The sequence below is a fragment of the Magallana gigas genome, chromosome 6, assembly GCF_963853765.1.
Source record: "Magallana gigas chromosome 6, xbMagGiga1.1, whole genome shotgun sequence".
NCBI classification, from domain to species: Eukaryota; Metazoa; Mollusca; class Bivalvia; order Ostreida; family Ostreidae; genus Magallana; species Magallana gigas.
Genome location: NC_088858.1, coordinates 26,929,833 through 26,945,165, shown reverse-complemented (window position 1 = coordinate 26,945,165; position 15,333 = coordinate 26,929,833). Strand labels below are relative to the sequence as shown.

Sequence of the window (15,333 nt, the reverse complement as noted above, 5' to 3'; positions counted from 1 at the left end):
AATCTTCTGGAAACTCAATAAGTGGGTACTTAGGAAGATGCTCTATTTTACCCCAAAAAACTAGCAAATTGAAGAACTCAAAGTGTGTATTGCATAACAGGTTTTTCACTAGTTTCCCCAACTCGATTCAAGGAAGGAAACATAGCTTCACAAACAGGAACAATGCAAGTTTAGAGACGCGGTAATATTTGTTGTGCCTTCACAAATGGTACCAGGAACACCAGGTCTTGGTGAATCTTAATAGGATGCTACATTTGATCGTTTTCGTAGTAAAGAGGGGTTTCAAAATAATTTGTTCATAAATTTAATTTAAGACTCATCTTCTAATTAATTGCATGATCAGTTTTATTGGTTCTCTTGTCATATTTGGCAAAATCTAGAGTACCAATATTTTTTTTATCCTTTTTTTGTGTGAAGTGAATTTCATTAAAAATTGTAAGTCATATGCGTATATGAATAATTTTTTGGCTATAAATTTTGTACATATTTGCTGGAGAATTACAGCAGGGAATTAAACTGGCATATGTAACACTTCCACACCACTAATGTTGTGTTTAGTTATCTAAATATCTCAGTCTTGAGCTGTAATGATTACACGGTATCTCTGGCATCAAAGTGTAAGGTTTAACATGATGAGCCATTGCTTTTGTGTGGCCCCTTGATGTCGATAGAGAATTGATCTAACTAAAGGCCAAATCATTGACACATCAGAGTGCAATATAAGTAGATTAAATAAAAATCAGACCATAGTTGATTCATTTTTTTTGTTCTTACAGGGAACAGTAATTTACATTGTAAATTTCATCCTAAATTGGTCAGAGGGGGAGTCAATATAATCAACTCATAAAATAAATTATTTAAATTAACAAAGTCAGCAGATCATTGAATAATCTGGGGGGGAAAAGCAATTACTTGAGTGATTAAAAAAAAATGATTAGCACCAATTGATATAAAATAGAAAAAGGTATGCCAAGGTCACATTTATTCTACGTGTGAATACGATAGAGAATAAGAGATATTCAAGTCAGAATATAATTTAAGCAAGAGTCAAATCAATATTTGTTAGCTACATTGTAGTACAGAGATTTTCAAAAGAAAATATATTGGAATGCCCCCCCCCCCCCCAAAAAAAAATGCCGAGGATTCCGTTAGATTTGCACTGGAAATCATGCATATTTTGTGCTCATTTTCAGACATATTTATTAATATGTTAAACATGCATATAAAGGAACTTCTTTGCAAGTCATTTTTAAGGTGGGACACATTAACACATTAAGAAAGAATGTACATTCATAAAAGAAGTCGATATGATTTGATGATCGAGAAAAAATTTTCCTTCAGTCTTCTAAATTTTATTTAGAAAATTTACCAAAGAATGGGAAAAGATCTGATGGGGAAACTTTTCTTTTCTTTTGTAGCTCAACTTGGTCAAAAGGTCAAGTGTGCTTTGAAAATATCCAGCATCTGTTCTCCTTAACTTCTTCTTAAGAGGACTTGGCTAATTTTTACCAAACCTGGCACAAAACATCCTTATTTGAAGAGCTTTTAAGTTTTAAGTCAAAAGATTAAGGGTCACACCACTTTTCAAAGTGAGATAAGCAAAATATGTAAATAGATAGGTTTTTAAAAATATCGCCTCACCCCCCAAAAAAACAAAACAAAAAACCAGAACAAAATAAAAAAGACCAATCTAATCAAAATGTTTGCTTTAATCTTATTCATTTATGATATACATGTAGGTTATTAATTACCAGCTAATTTACCATAAGTCATACCAAGGATATTTTTTCCCCTTTTTCAACTGGGTTACCAGTATAAGCTTACAATGGCAGAATTCTGATTAAAAGCAGCAGCAGCATCAGTAACATGTCATAAAAACACACATCCATGTATTCTTCCGTAAGATTAAAGAGATATGATTTAACGTTTTGTATGAATACAACCGAAATCTCTCGGAAGACACCCAAGAGCTGTTCCAAGCAGGCATCAAGCCAATTCTCACCACTGATGATCGCAATCACTAAGAAAAACAAGACAAAATATCTGTTACAACAATTTTATTGACCAGAAATATGCATTATAAAGCCATAACAATATCATTCATCAAACAAAGTGGTAGGAGATCTCTAGAGTGTTTTAATTATTGGCTCATATTTGATTTATATAGCACAGACACATGGACATTGATCAGCTAGAGATCACTAGGTCAAAGGAAAAACAAGAAACCACCCAGAAATCCAATACTAGTCGTTTAGTTTTGATTTCTTTGCTGTTTTTTTTCTCGGTTGGTAACAATAATTAAACACTAATTCAAACAAAACAGACTAGAAAAATGTTACCAATGAAATACTGTGAAACATTCTTGGGTTATTGATACATAAACAGGTTACTGCACATGGTTCATGAACTTTCATTGTAATTAACCCTCTATATGAACCAGAACCTGTTTGTTATTATATCATCATCTATCTAGTGAGTTTCTGGTTGGTGTAAAAGATATGGTGTACTGTACAAGGCTTTAATTTTGACATTTGCATACTTGCATGTAATCAGTGCAAGCAATTATAAACATGATTGTACTTAATTAAAATACATTGATTCTCGCCTTGCATATTTTGACAAAGTGAGAGTAAAAGAGATTTTTCATTTAAAAAACTTGTTGATGGAAAATAATTAATTCTTTAAAATGTTGTTGAATTTAAAAAATTTACCATGTATTATGTCATGCCTTGCCATAGAAATCAAAACACACAAAAATGCCATTTATGCTGCTAAAAGTTCTTATCACTACAAAAATTAATTAGGATAAAAAAGATATTGAAAACAGTAAAACATTAATCTTGTACAAAATATTCAAAAAACAAAAGGAAAAAAATCCTCAACACTTTTTTGATTAAAAAAAATTAAACAAAATGAAATTGTTGGCTATAACCATATCAGCACTATATTAATCAAAGGCATGTTCGTTTGTATAACTGCATTGCATGGAGAAAACTCACGTTTTCGATCAAAATGCTGAAACTACATGTAAGTACACTGTACCAGTGAAGAAACAATTCAAAAAATATAAGGCAAACAAAGAGAGGTGGGTGGAAAAGAGGAACACAGATCTTCTGTTGTATACAAGATGAACATTTCATATCTATAGCTTCAACACCACCGGTTTGACGTTGCATGGTGAAACTTTGAAAAGATAAAGTTTGACACGAAAAAGGCCACTTCATGGATTAAAAAGAAAAAAAATTTCCTTGTATTAAATCTGCTGCAGACATACATCTTCAAGTTAACACTTTTGTGTGTATGGAAAAAAATTGATAATGTTTCAAGTTTTGAAAAAAAAAATCCTTTTATGTGATTATGTGAAGTTTTGGAAATTACCCCTTTCATAACATCAAGTATGTACTTAAAATTCCACCTGTTATGACAATAATAAAACATTTAGTATATAATACATAATCCACAAGGGCACAAGACCAGCTTGTATAACATCCAATTGAATGTTGTCAAGAGGACATATTTACATCAATATTCCACATCCTGACAAGAAACATTATATCATTCAAAAATCTTTATTCTTTAATTCATTGCAAGAAAAAAAAATTAGGGGGGGGGGGGTAAAATTTGCAGGCATAAGACCGTTTTTTACAGGGGAACAAGACTTGGATATGTTAAAAGTATACCATTAATTGGATAATGGTAATATTAAATATAATTTTGACGTAAATGCATAAAGATAGCTTGCCGAAACAGCATAGTTCCATAGTAATAAAGTTTAAAAAAAAATTACTGACAAAATCTTACAATGGTGTACAGTTGACAATAAGTGTTTCTTAACAGGAAAAATAGTTTACAAGCATGTTCACTGAATTTCTGGCACAAGGGAATAAAATGAAGCTGCGCGATAGCATGAAATGACCAGAGATTGGAAAAACCCTAAATGCAGTGGCCTGTTTGCTTGTCTTTCCAAGGGGCTCTATGCTGATCTTTTTCTTTGCAGTCCATTATCATGATGATGAAAAAGATGAGAATTAAGTGAAATGCGGGTTTTTATTTACAATGAAGTAGTGGCTATGTCTTGGAAACAATGAAGGCACAATCACTTTCTGCAACACATAAAAGTCCTGTGTATAAATAGTCCACAGAATATTTCATTCCCCCCAAATAACAATATATATTAAAGTCATTTTTTATAATATAACTGTCAGTACATCTAGAACACTTTTCACTAATCAAATCACTAGCTACCACACTCGGCCATCACTAGGTGGGCCACCCACCCACACGCTGTCTTTTTAGATGTGGTCCATCATAATCTAGTGGGTGGGGTGATATCCCCGTGGGTGAGGAACTGTTACTATGTGTGTGATTTAAGTTCTGAACTGGTGATAAATGGCCCGGCCCTGCAGACGAGGGGGGTCGTAGTGAGTGGTGGTTGGAAGGGGTCGTCGACTCTCGGGGTGGGGAGATGGGCTCACTTTTGATAGATGAGAGTACATTCTGATTCATTGTATTCACTGCTAATGGAGAAAGGTGTCCAGATCTACAACAGACAGAAAAAAAAGTTTCATGTGTACATTCATCAACCGAGAAGTCACTGCAATGCAAATCAGTATGACATGCTGCAAGAAAAACTGAGCAAGAAATCTAAAGAGTTTCAACATTTAATCACAGAACCCTTACCCAGGCATGCCATGAAGGTTTTGACCCCCTCCTCCCCCTCCTGGAGGTATTCCTGAAGTAAGAGATCCCCCGTGATGACCCCCACCATTATTCCATGGTGAATGGTTGTAATTTGACATGTGACCTGTTAAGTCTGCTGAATTCACGTTGTAGTCATCTAAAAGAAAATTAAAGATTTAGTAGGAAATGCCTAAAATAAGCATGCAGTGAAAAATTTAGAGCTATTTTGAATATATTTCACTTTTACCACAATATGACAAAAAAAAAATTGCATAGCACATTCTATTTTTCAATGTCAGTTGTCTAGACAATTTTGGAACCCTCTGATGAGGCCCCCATGGCAGCGACACCGGCAGCACACTTACTGTGATAGGATGTAGGTAGAGGGGACGGATAGCTGTTGCCTGGGACACTAGGTGTTGTTAGTGATACTGCTGGGTTTGATAGAGAGGAACTTGGGCGTCCCTAAAAGAACGTGTAGAATCATGTTTAAAACAGTGAAAATAACAACTTTTTGTTCCTTGTTTATACAATTTGAAAGTAAAAAAAAAATCACGACAATATCCGACTTCAAAGTAAACTATAGCCCTTCATGTCAGTGTGATACTTATTGGTACTGAAAATGTTAATACCTGTAATGTCAGTGAGGTGAAGGTAGCATGTGTTTAATTAGTGGGTCACTTAAACTACCTGTAATACATACCATATCTAAAAGGTGTAATTACTTGTATGTTTAGCAAGGTATCTTTACCAGTAATAACTGGGAGTTGTAATTACCAGTAATGCTAGTGAGGTGTAATTACCAATAATGTTAGTGAGATATAAATACCTGTAATGTGAAGATAGTGTAATTATGTAGTGAGGTGTAATTACATGTAATGTTACTGAGTTGTAATTACCTGTAATGTTCAAAGATAGAGACAGTGTAATTACCTGCAAGTCTGGACTGACCAGTCCATTGTGCGAGTTGCCCATCATTGGACGACCCATGGGAGGCCCCCTGGAGGGAGGAGACTGTCTCGATTGTCTGTTGACCATGGCTCCAGGGGAAGGGCAGGGGGAGGCTCTGTGGGGGTAACCATTGGGAGCAGGTGAAGAACTACTCATCTCCATCATTCCACCTATAGAAAACCAATCAAATGAAGATGACATGCAAGTAAACCAGCAAGATATTCCATACTTTTTTGATTTCGCTTTCGTTGCAATTGCTACGTACCAGTAGAATTTGGCCGCGGACTATGGTGGACCGGAGGGGGCTGGAGCAGCCCCGGACCTGAGTTGACCTGAGAGGGATGCTGTGGGGACATTCCGTGCCCTGACAGAGGCTGGTTCATGTAGTTGTGGATGGGGATACCTGAGGTCAAGCCTGGGGGCATCCCTGGACCTGGGTATGGGGACATGTTCTAGTAATAGAAATACAACAATCAAGGACATGTCCAAGTACACGTAATAGAAATACAACAATCAACATGGGGATTGTCAAAACACTGGACTGAACTTGTACAAAAAAATAAAATTCCTGCATCCTCACTGATAAACTTGCTTAATTGATGCACCAGCCCCCTCCCTTATTTGAAACTCAGACTGAGAATAAAGCTGTAAATCCTTCGTTAGTTCATTATACTAGGGATGCTCACCCTCTGAACGCCCTGGTAGCGCTGGTAGTCGTCAGCCATTCTGTTTGTGTGCTGGTTGTTGTACTTCTCCTCGGAGGTCATCGAGTTACTGTACAGGTCGCCCTCAGGATCAGGGCTCTCACACCCTTTGTGTTCCTTTTTGTTCAGAGCCTATTGAAAAAGAAACAAGAAGTTCATAATCTGTTATCCTTCAACAAGAGACTTGTTCTATCATTGAATCATTCTATCATTAACTAATACAGCTAGTAATTGGCTATCAAAAAACATTTTCCCCGTATAACAATGGACATCTTCCTTCAGAAAGAAACTGGAAAGCAAGGTTTATACAGACAAAGGTACAGATTTTGCTTATGAATAAAGGTGTGAGAGAGCAAAAATAGATGTCTTATACGTGGGTATAACAAACTTCAGATAATGATCTGTGTGATATCAATAAAATGACCAGATGGTTGTGGCCATTTTTAGACTGTATTAATCTCCTTGAGAAGAAGAGCTCTATATGAAGCTATATAAGAAAATCATTCAATCTTAAATCTAAAATACTGGAAAATTTTCTTTACATAACAATGGATTTTAGCCTGATGAATTATATATCCAAATATTTAAGGTAGATCAGAAGGTTAATTTAACTGTTGACAAGTCTCCTTCACAAGGGCTCACCGGGTACTGGAGTACCCTAGCTGGTACTTCATTGAACAGGCTTCATCAAAGTCAATTAAATCATTGAGGAATAAACAAAAGGTTGTTTCCCTGAAGTCTCCCGTGTTGTGATGTAAGAAATCCTGTATTTGTAACCAAATACCTTAGCTTGTACGTAATGCATCAGAATGCGCACTACAGACAAATGTCTGCATTAATAATAAGTCATCTCTGTTTTTAAAATGTAAATTAATTTTTAAAGAGAGTTATATGTCACTTTTATGAAAAAAAATAAAAATAAAAGAAAGATATTAAAATCAAATGTGCTCTAAGCTACCTTTAGCAAGTAAAAAAATCTGTTTGTATTACATGTATTACTTGTTTAAGTATTTATTTCCTCCTTGGATTATCATAACCACGTCTAACAATTTTAAAATAGTAACTAATGGCAATAAACATTGGGGGCAAATAAATACGTTTTTGAAAAAAATAAAATAAAATAAAAAGCGTGTGTAGGATCATGGTTTAATTTGACACTGTGTCCACTGTACCTCGTTGGGTAGCCTTGCCAATTCATTGCAATGTTTACCGACTTTAGAAAGTTTCCCTGCACTAATATTTGTTTAAATTGACAGACAAATTTTCTCTTTAATGTGCTATTGATTGTGACCTGAGCGAGTGGTTTCACCTCTGAGTGACTACTCCCACTAGCCAAAGAGAAAGGTAGAGAGAAGATGATAAAAGCTTGGGACACATCACTTCGGTTATGTGTCTTGCAAAGCACTTTTATAAAACAGCTCTGACATCACCCAACCTTCATGCAACACACCATGTAAACAGCCTATGCTCCTACACAATCAATTTGTGGAACTTGAACCATCACAAAATGTTCTCCGGGGAGGACAATTTTTGCTCAGAATTCTAACACTATATTGAATTTCAAAAAGATGAAAATTGTAGTCCCACATCAAACTACATGTACTTTTAATAAAATCTATATTTTCACATAATTGCAACAAGAGAATTTTTGGGTATTTTTTTTTTTCAAATTTACTGAAAACCCTGTAGAAGATTTGTATGATTTGTATGCAATACATGTCATCAATATGTATTACAAGTGAATTGGTTTTGAAGGATCTGACTTAGATATGGTCATTGTCTACCTAAAGACATAAAAACCAAGTGATTTTAACACATAACCAAGACGATAACGGTTTACAAAGGCAGCAAGCCAAATAAGGCTTTATGTCGGCTGCTCACAACCAGTAGAAATAAACATGTCATTTCCTTATCCTATTTCTGCCATCTCATAAAAAAAGAAAATGAAAGCATTTTATGATGCACTGTTTCAGTTGGCATTATCAATAAGTTTGTCGGTTGGGCCATGCTGTAAGTTGTTGGGTACGGGAGTCGGAGAAACGGGTGTACATTTGAGACTTGCCTCAATGATGTCTTTATTGGTGCGGCTCTCGTGCGGTTCGTTGTACTCAGTGTATTTCAGCAACACGTTGTCCATGTCGGTGCTGGCGTACTGAAACAGCTTGTTGGCGCTGTTGAAGATGATGAGAGCAATCTCACAGTCGCAGAGGATGCTCAGCTCATACGCCTTCTTCATCAGACCAAACTTCCTCTTGGTGAAGGTTACCTACAGTCAAAAGAGATGCAAATCAGAAAATTATCAATCAAACATCATTTTGAATCCTTATTGAAGGAAGGGTCTGTGTTGTTGTTGCTAAAAATCCACCTATAAAGATGGTTAAAAACCAAATGAATAAAGAATAGATAAACCCCATGAGGTACAAGTGAAGCAAAACTAGTTCAAGAAAACTTATATAAGAAAAAAGTTTTCTTGAATAACCTCAATTCATGCAACCTAAATTTTATGCAAATCAAACATGATGGATATCAGGCGCTGTTGAGTTTATTTTGTTTTGCACAGTGAAAATCTGTGATGAAGATCGATTGGTATTTCCTTCAAAAGTAGTCGAATAAGTAAACGTAAACGGACCCAAAACAACAGCCCAGTAATACTACTATATTTATGAATAATGTAATACTGCCCGTTGCCAAATAATTAACAAAGATAAATTTTTGAATAAACATTGAAAACAGCATGGAATTACTGGGACTGATTCTGTCGGGCCAGCCAGCTTTGTCAAACCCCCGGCTCGGTTGTATGACAATCCCAACGAGTCGTGTTATCGAGCTGAGCTGTCACAATTACACCCACCCCCTTAACCAATTCTGCCATCACCAAATGCTTGTCTCTCCATTGGCATGGCATCAATTGTCAACTGAATGGGCCATCACAGAGACAGTTATGTAATCTGCAGGTGCCTGTTGTGAGGTAAAAGGTCCTGCACTCTGAGGACAGGTGCAGTCGGTTATTATAAAGCCCCTCACAATGGCTAGTGCAAGACAATTCCATTGCTTGCCCTTAATTCCTAGTTCCTACAAACTTCCTCTCAGTCCCAAAAATCCACCCACCAATCAAAATGTAGAATTGTCACTTTTTTCAGAGCTATTTGTATTTTTATATCACAAATATTCCTTACAGCAAGATGTTAAAAATAACAACCAACCCTTCAAGTCTTATTTATAACTTTCCATACATATTCCGTAACCTTTGTAAGCAATATAGAGCTATTTTGCCGACAAAAATCAACATCTCTTCACCACTTCAGACATTTTGTATTTAAGGCAGAAATTATGCCATGTAGAAATTCAAGCCAGGGGACAGTTTATCATTTTCATAACAATTTCTTTCTTATTAAAAAAAAAATTGTGTATCAGGCTAATTTTGACACATACTATTAAATATCTATTTCATGCATGAATTAAAAACAAAATTGAAAATCCAAACATTTTGCAACCAATATTTCATTTTCTCTAAAAAGGTCTTATGACAGTTAAGGGCTAATACGATGAAATAATTTTCGGAAGATATTACTTTAACCATCTAACAAATAAAACTTTGGTGTGAAAATCTACCTTAAAACAGATATATCACAGGTCTTACACAAAGATAGAGAAATCACATAACATTTTAAACAGCATATGGACCAATCTCCTCAATTTGAGGACATTCTGGACTTAAACTAATATTGAATACACCCACAAAATCCTCTCACGGTAATGTGCCTTAAAAGAAGTAAAGCACTATATTCAAGAACGAAAAAAATAATAATTTGATCTCCATTCTTACTTGTCTGTTTCTTTCATCGCCGATTCGTGAGATTTGGATTTTTTTCCGGCCCATCTTCCCCGGAACCTTGGCACCCCCTCTGATATCGGAATCTGTCGCCACCTCTATTTTGTCACCTGATCTGTACACGACTCTGTAAACAAGAAATTAAAAAACTATAAGTGAAAACTGTAATAAACAGTCCAACTTGTTCCTGAGAATGTAGAACAACATACATTGGAAGAATTCATGCACAGTCACTGTGCACAAGTTGTCAGCCTGCAATTCTTGGCCTCAATTGGGCTTTGGATGTCATTTACCGAGATAGATGAAGTCTAGCTCCAGTATATTGCATAGTGCAGTTATCTACTCTCTGTTGTATTGGTTTCTAAACTCATTATGGACTTGCGTCACTTCATTGATCTTACACTATTCTACAATGCCATTGTCATCAGTGTTAAAAACAAGCCAGTTTGCTCACATACCAAATGCTGCCTGCTTTGATCTATTTCTGACAATAAAATAAAACCTCCACCAGCCACAATCTGACCCATTATTCACTAAATCATACGTCAAAATTCCAAGGTTTTCATTTCGAAGAATACCAATGTCCACATAAATTATCGAAATTTGAAAATCTTCAATCATTTAGACTGTGACAGTATTAAGCAGTTTAAAAGAAACTTTTGAAGCTGATGACCAAAGCTTTGACAATAAAGCGGCCACTTTTCTTTTCATCCAAGTGTAACTGACACACATTTAAGAACATCATCCATCATTTGTTTTCCCAATCTCTTTTATATTTTGTATGCTCATATAGATAAAACCTAGTAAAACAAGGACCTCGTGAAACAGAAACACAAAGGCCAATAGATATGGGTCATTAGCAGGTGGGCCACTAACGGATGTTTAAAAATGTCTCACGAGTGATGGATGGAACTCACAATATACCAGGTTATATTTCTCTATTGCGTTGGACCTGATCAGAATTATGTCCCTTCTTACGCATTTATGCAGAACAAAATTTCATTATCGCACAGAGTATTATCAATTACGAGCTCCACCTTGACATTAATTGCTTTTATAGAAAGAAAAAAAAAGAGAGAGAAAATATTGAAGGTAAGATTGCATGTCAATAGCTTTTCAATAATTTTTCTGTCCATGCAATGAAATAGTCAAAATAAACTCCGATATACTATAACCTTCAATTTTTTTTTAACTTGTGTCCAACGTATCACCACGTACGTAACTAACCTAATTTTTTTGTTTTACACGATGTAGATTAAACAATCTTAATCATGTGCTAGCTGATCAAACAGAATTATGCAGGCACCAATCACTTGATATTGTTCGATCATTCCATGCAGAGGAATCAGCTCTCTACAAAGGAAGGCAATGGTTGCACAGTGGAGAAAAAAATACCCCTTGTTTATTTATCATTAATTCAACAATCATATTGATTAGGAGTTGCATGCAAACTTGTGGTTCTCTGTCCTAGCTATAGCAATACCATGTGACCTTAAATAATTTATTGATCTACCTCCGACTGTTTTTCAAACTTGTCCTCATAAAAGTTCACATTCGAAGATTGGAAAAATGGATTTGCATAAGAGTGCAGAAGAAATTGATTCACAGCTAACAGAAAAATATAATTGAAAAAAGAAAGAGAACGATATCGGGATGAATTAGCAGAAGTATTGTGTAACCACTTACTCAGTCATTTAGCTTAATATCCTATATCATCCAAGAAATGGCAAAAAAAAAAATAATGAAAAATCATAAGTAGTTGATTCCGAAGATGACTTTATCATGAACCAACAGAAAAAAAATTGATCAACACTAGGAAAAGAGATCACAAGAAAAATAAAATCTCGGTATCTTCTCCAGAGCAGTCACTAAAAAATCATCCTGCATTCACTATGTGACGCAGTGCCAAACTCTAAGTGGCCAGTTTCTGCAGCTGTGAGTTGACACACGCGAGTCTCTGAGTGGGCAGAACCTGTCTAACTCCTGACCCATATGCTACAACACTGATAAACACCGAGAGGGAACTTTTTATCTGGCCTCGGTCTGCTCTGGCTGATAAACCCATGTGGGCAATGTTGTTCCGTGATTTCTCTACCTGGTTTGGATAGTATCCACAGATGGGATCCACTATACTTAATCCTGTGCTCTAGCTATTTCTCTTTCTCGATCTCCTTAATGCTGGAAAGCTCTGGGTCTAGAGGGATCAGTTGAGGACCAATGGACCCTCCCTTCCACTGCCCATCATATACACACCTGCTTAATTCTCATTGAAGCACACTGGTATTGTTGCTTCACACTGGAATTTGTTTTCAGCTAATGCAAATACCTTTCAGCATGCATGCACATTTCACCACATGGGGATAAAAACAATGTATTTCTTTTTTTCTCACATGAAATTCACACTAATTAATTACTGCTGAGAAGTTAATGGCTTGACAGTAACTATTAAGGACAAAATTACTAAAAAACAATGACCATTATTAAAAGAACACATGACCCTTTCACAAGAAATTAAACCAAAACAATTACCATTCATTAGACTTTCAGCAATAAACACTGTATATCTATCAACCTGATTAATGAAAGAGACAAAAAAAAAAAGACAAACTTCAACGAAGAAAAAATTACCATTCAATGATACATCAAAGAGAGGTGAATGCAAATTTATTAGAGGTGAGTCCAATTTCATTATTTTTTCCTACCGTCATTCATAAAGCTGTCTAAATGCATGCATTTATTAATATCTGATAAAAACCAAAAAAATCAGTAATGATTACAATTAAAGTATTTGTGAAGTAGACATGTTTTATTCATTGATTTGTCGAAAATTTTGTGACTTCACATCAGTCTTACTTTCCCTGCTTTAAATAAAAAATTTATATATGATATATATTTTTTTGATATAACTTAACAATTGTACCTCGGTATGAAATTTTCTGTGACTGTTCATATGAATGAGCTATTAAACCTTGAAAATAATCTTATATCTGATTAAAAGATTTTCCTTGTGAATAAGGTCAAGCCATTTTATTACCGCTAAATCTGAATTGTCATGAAGAGGGCTGAGGGACTTTCATGATTTAACATTCCAGGTTAAAACCTCTTTTTAATAAAATTCTCCACAGTCTGCAAGGAAGAATATTTACTCCATAAAGATTTTCTCCAACAATTCAACTATCATCATCATTATTGTCTAGCTAGTACAAAGAATTAAGAGAACACACACAAACAAAAATAAGTCCAAATAAGAAAAACATGTCCCTTTTTCCACCTTGTGTCCACCTTATTATCACCTCTTATAAAACTTGTCTCCTGAAGAGCTGCAAAAGGAGGCGGTAGCCCTAACAACAATTATCGCCTCTGGGAGACCAGCAACAAAAACAAGCTTAGAACTAAATCTAGACCCACAGCAGATAATGAAGACTTCACGTCTTCAAAAATCATAACAGATATTAATATTGTGCATCTGACAATAATGTTTTTGGAGAATTTAATCAAGTCCTTACATTTGAACTTTGATTATGGATTACAGATGAATTATTTCTTAAATGTCCATTGATTAAAGTTCATAATGTTCTTTACTTTGGTCTAGATTTTGGACATTCCCTGTTGACCACACTCTGCTCTCTGTCCTTGATGCATGCTGTACCTACCTACTTCCGAGGGCAAGAACTAAATCTGCTGAGGACCGTACTGTAATTCTCGTTTGAGTTGCTTCAATATCTATAACCTCCGTAACAAATACCTGGGTATCAACAAATACTGAGATCCATAATGATGAAGCAATTATTGAGACATTGCCCCTCTGACCTAGATGTAATAGATGGGAGACTGTTCCTCGCAGGTAGCCACCGAAGATCAATACGTAACTCATAGTTTCATCTATATTTTATAACTCACGAGACGAGGAACTCAATATTCTCGTGCTAGATTGACTGAGGCACCCAGGGAGGTGTTGGCAAGGATTATGTGATGTTGGAGTTTTACACTGGTTTGACATTTTCTTGTAAACCATTTTCTGTAATCTGATTTACTACAAGTGACAAAAAATGTGTCCTATACATATTTTCTGACCATTTATTACGGTACTTCATTTCCATGTATGTAATAAAATATCATCCAATAATATTCTGATTTTTTCTAAAAGAGAAAACATTGAGCATTTGGAAACTCTATAAATCTCATCATTTCCTGCTAACCTGGTAAATTCTCTGTCAATATTTTCTTATCCTGACCATCATCTTTTCTTTAAAACTCTCTTTCAAGTTTAAAATGCATCAAAGAATTGAAAACAAACCAATCTGTGTATGTTATCAGTGAATGAGCTTGTATGACACTCTAGTATAAGTCAATTAGATTGATGGACCCTTTTTGAAAAAAATCAAATATCCAAAATTTCTTTCTGATGTCGAGTTATACAAGAGCCTCTAGTTCAATGGCTACACATTACATTTCCCCGTATCTACACCAAAAGCCTGTCATATAGAGAGCCCCAATCAATTCAGACAACACGAGTCAACACAGTGCATTTTAAAACCATAAATGTCAAACACAAATACTTTGAAACTTTTAAGAACATTTTTCCATCGAAAAGAGACACATTAAACAAAATATCTATCATACCTGTCGAACAGGTTTTAAGTGGACTAATAAATCCTGGCAAATCGCATGAAAACATTTCAGTTCCAGACCTGTCCAAGGAATTAATTATCAAGATCATATCTAACAGTCTCCATGTAAGAATTATTTAAATCCCTGACTTGTGCGACAAAAAAGAACAATATATTTACCTATCTCTGTTAAGTTAAGACCAACACAGTTAAAAATAGCCTTTCTGTGGCTAAAAATACCCTGCCCTGCTCTTCCTTGACCAAGATTGTATGATTGTATACCTGCCAAGTAATTTTTTCACACCTGACTGCTCGTCAGTTTTTCATAACTGTGTACTTTTGAATGCACACAGAGAGGAAAAAAACCCACTACCACTGGATCAACAAAACTTCTTTTAACTTACATTCATGTTTTTCTTCTTCTTATGAATATAATCATCAACACACAAAAAAATATAAATAAAAAATATTCAATTACAAAATAAAAACCTATGTTGAAATGATAGACAAACGAGGATTGAGGTCTGAATAAAAACGAACATTTTTCTTACCTATT

General features: G+C 35.2%; 1 protein-coding gene across 13 annotated transcripts in view; it reads right to left on the bottom strand.

Moving 5' to 3' along the window:
- Positions 1–2,040: 2,040 nt before the first annotated feature.
- The window catches only part of LOC105332231 (myocyte-specific enhancer factor 2C), a 42,398-nt gene continuing 29,105 nt past the window's right edge, over positions 2,041–15,333 (bottom strand). For 9 of the 13 annotated variants that reach the window (XM_034470493.2, XM_034470499.2, XM_034470495.2 and 6 more), the window contains 8 exons: positions 10,162–10,294; positions 8,398–8,601; positions 6,318–6,467; positions 5,897–6,083; positions 5,614–5,801; positions 5,046–5,145; positions 4,681–4,837; positions 2,041–4,540 (listed from right to left, as the gene is read on the bottom strand). In XM_034470493.2, the coding sequence (XP_034326384.1) occupies positions 4,261–4,540; positions 4,681–4,837; positions 5,046–5,145; positions 5,614–5,801; positions 5,897–6,083; positions 6,318–6,467; positions 8,398–8,601; positions 10,162–10,215 (1,320 nt within the window). In that variant the 5' untranslated portion in view covers positions 10,216–10,294 and the 3' untranslated portion in view covers positions 2,041–4,260. Of the gene's footprint in view, positions 4,541–4,680; positions 4,838–5,045; positions 5,146–5,613; positions 5,802–5,896; positions 6,084–6,317; positions 6,468–8,397; positions 8,602–10,161; positions 10,295–10,376; positions 10,766–11,853; positions 12,160–14,790; positions 14,941–15,328 lie in introns of those variants that run through there. The other 4 variants (XM_034470502.2, XM_034470501.2, XM_034470492.2 and 1 more) reach the window with 4 other exon arrangements.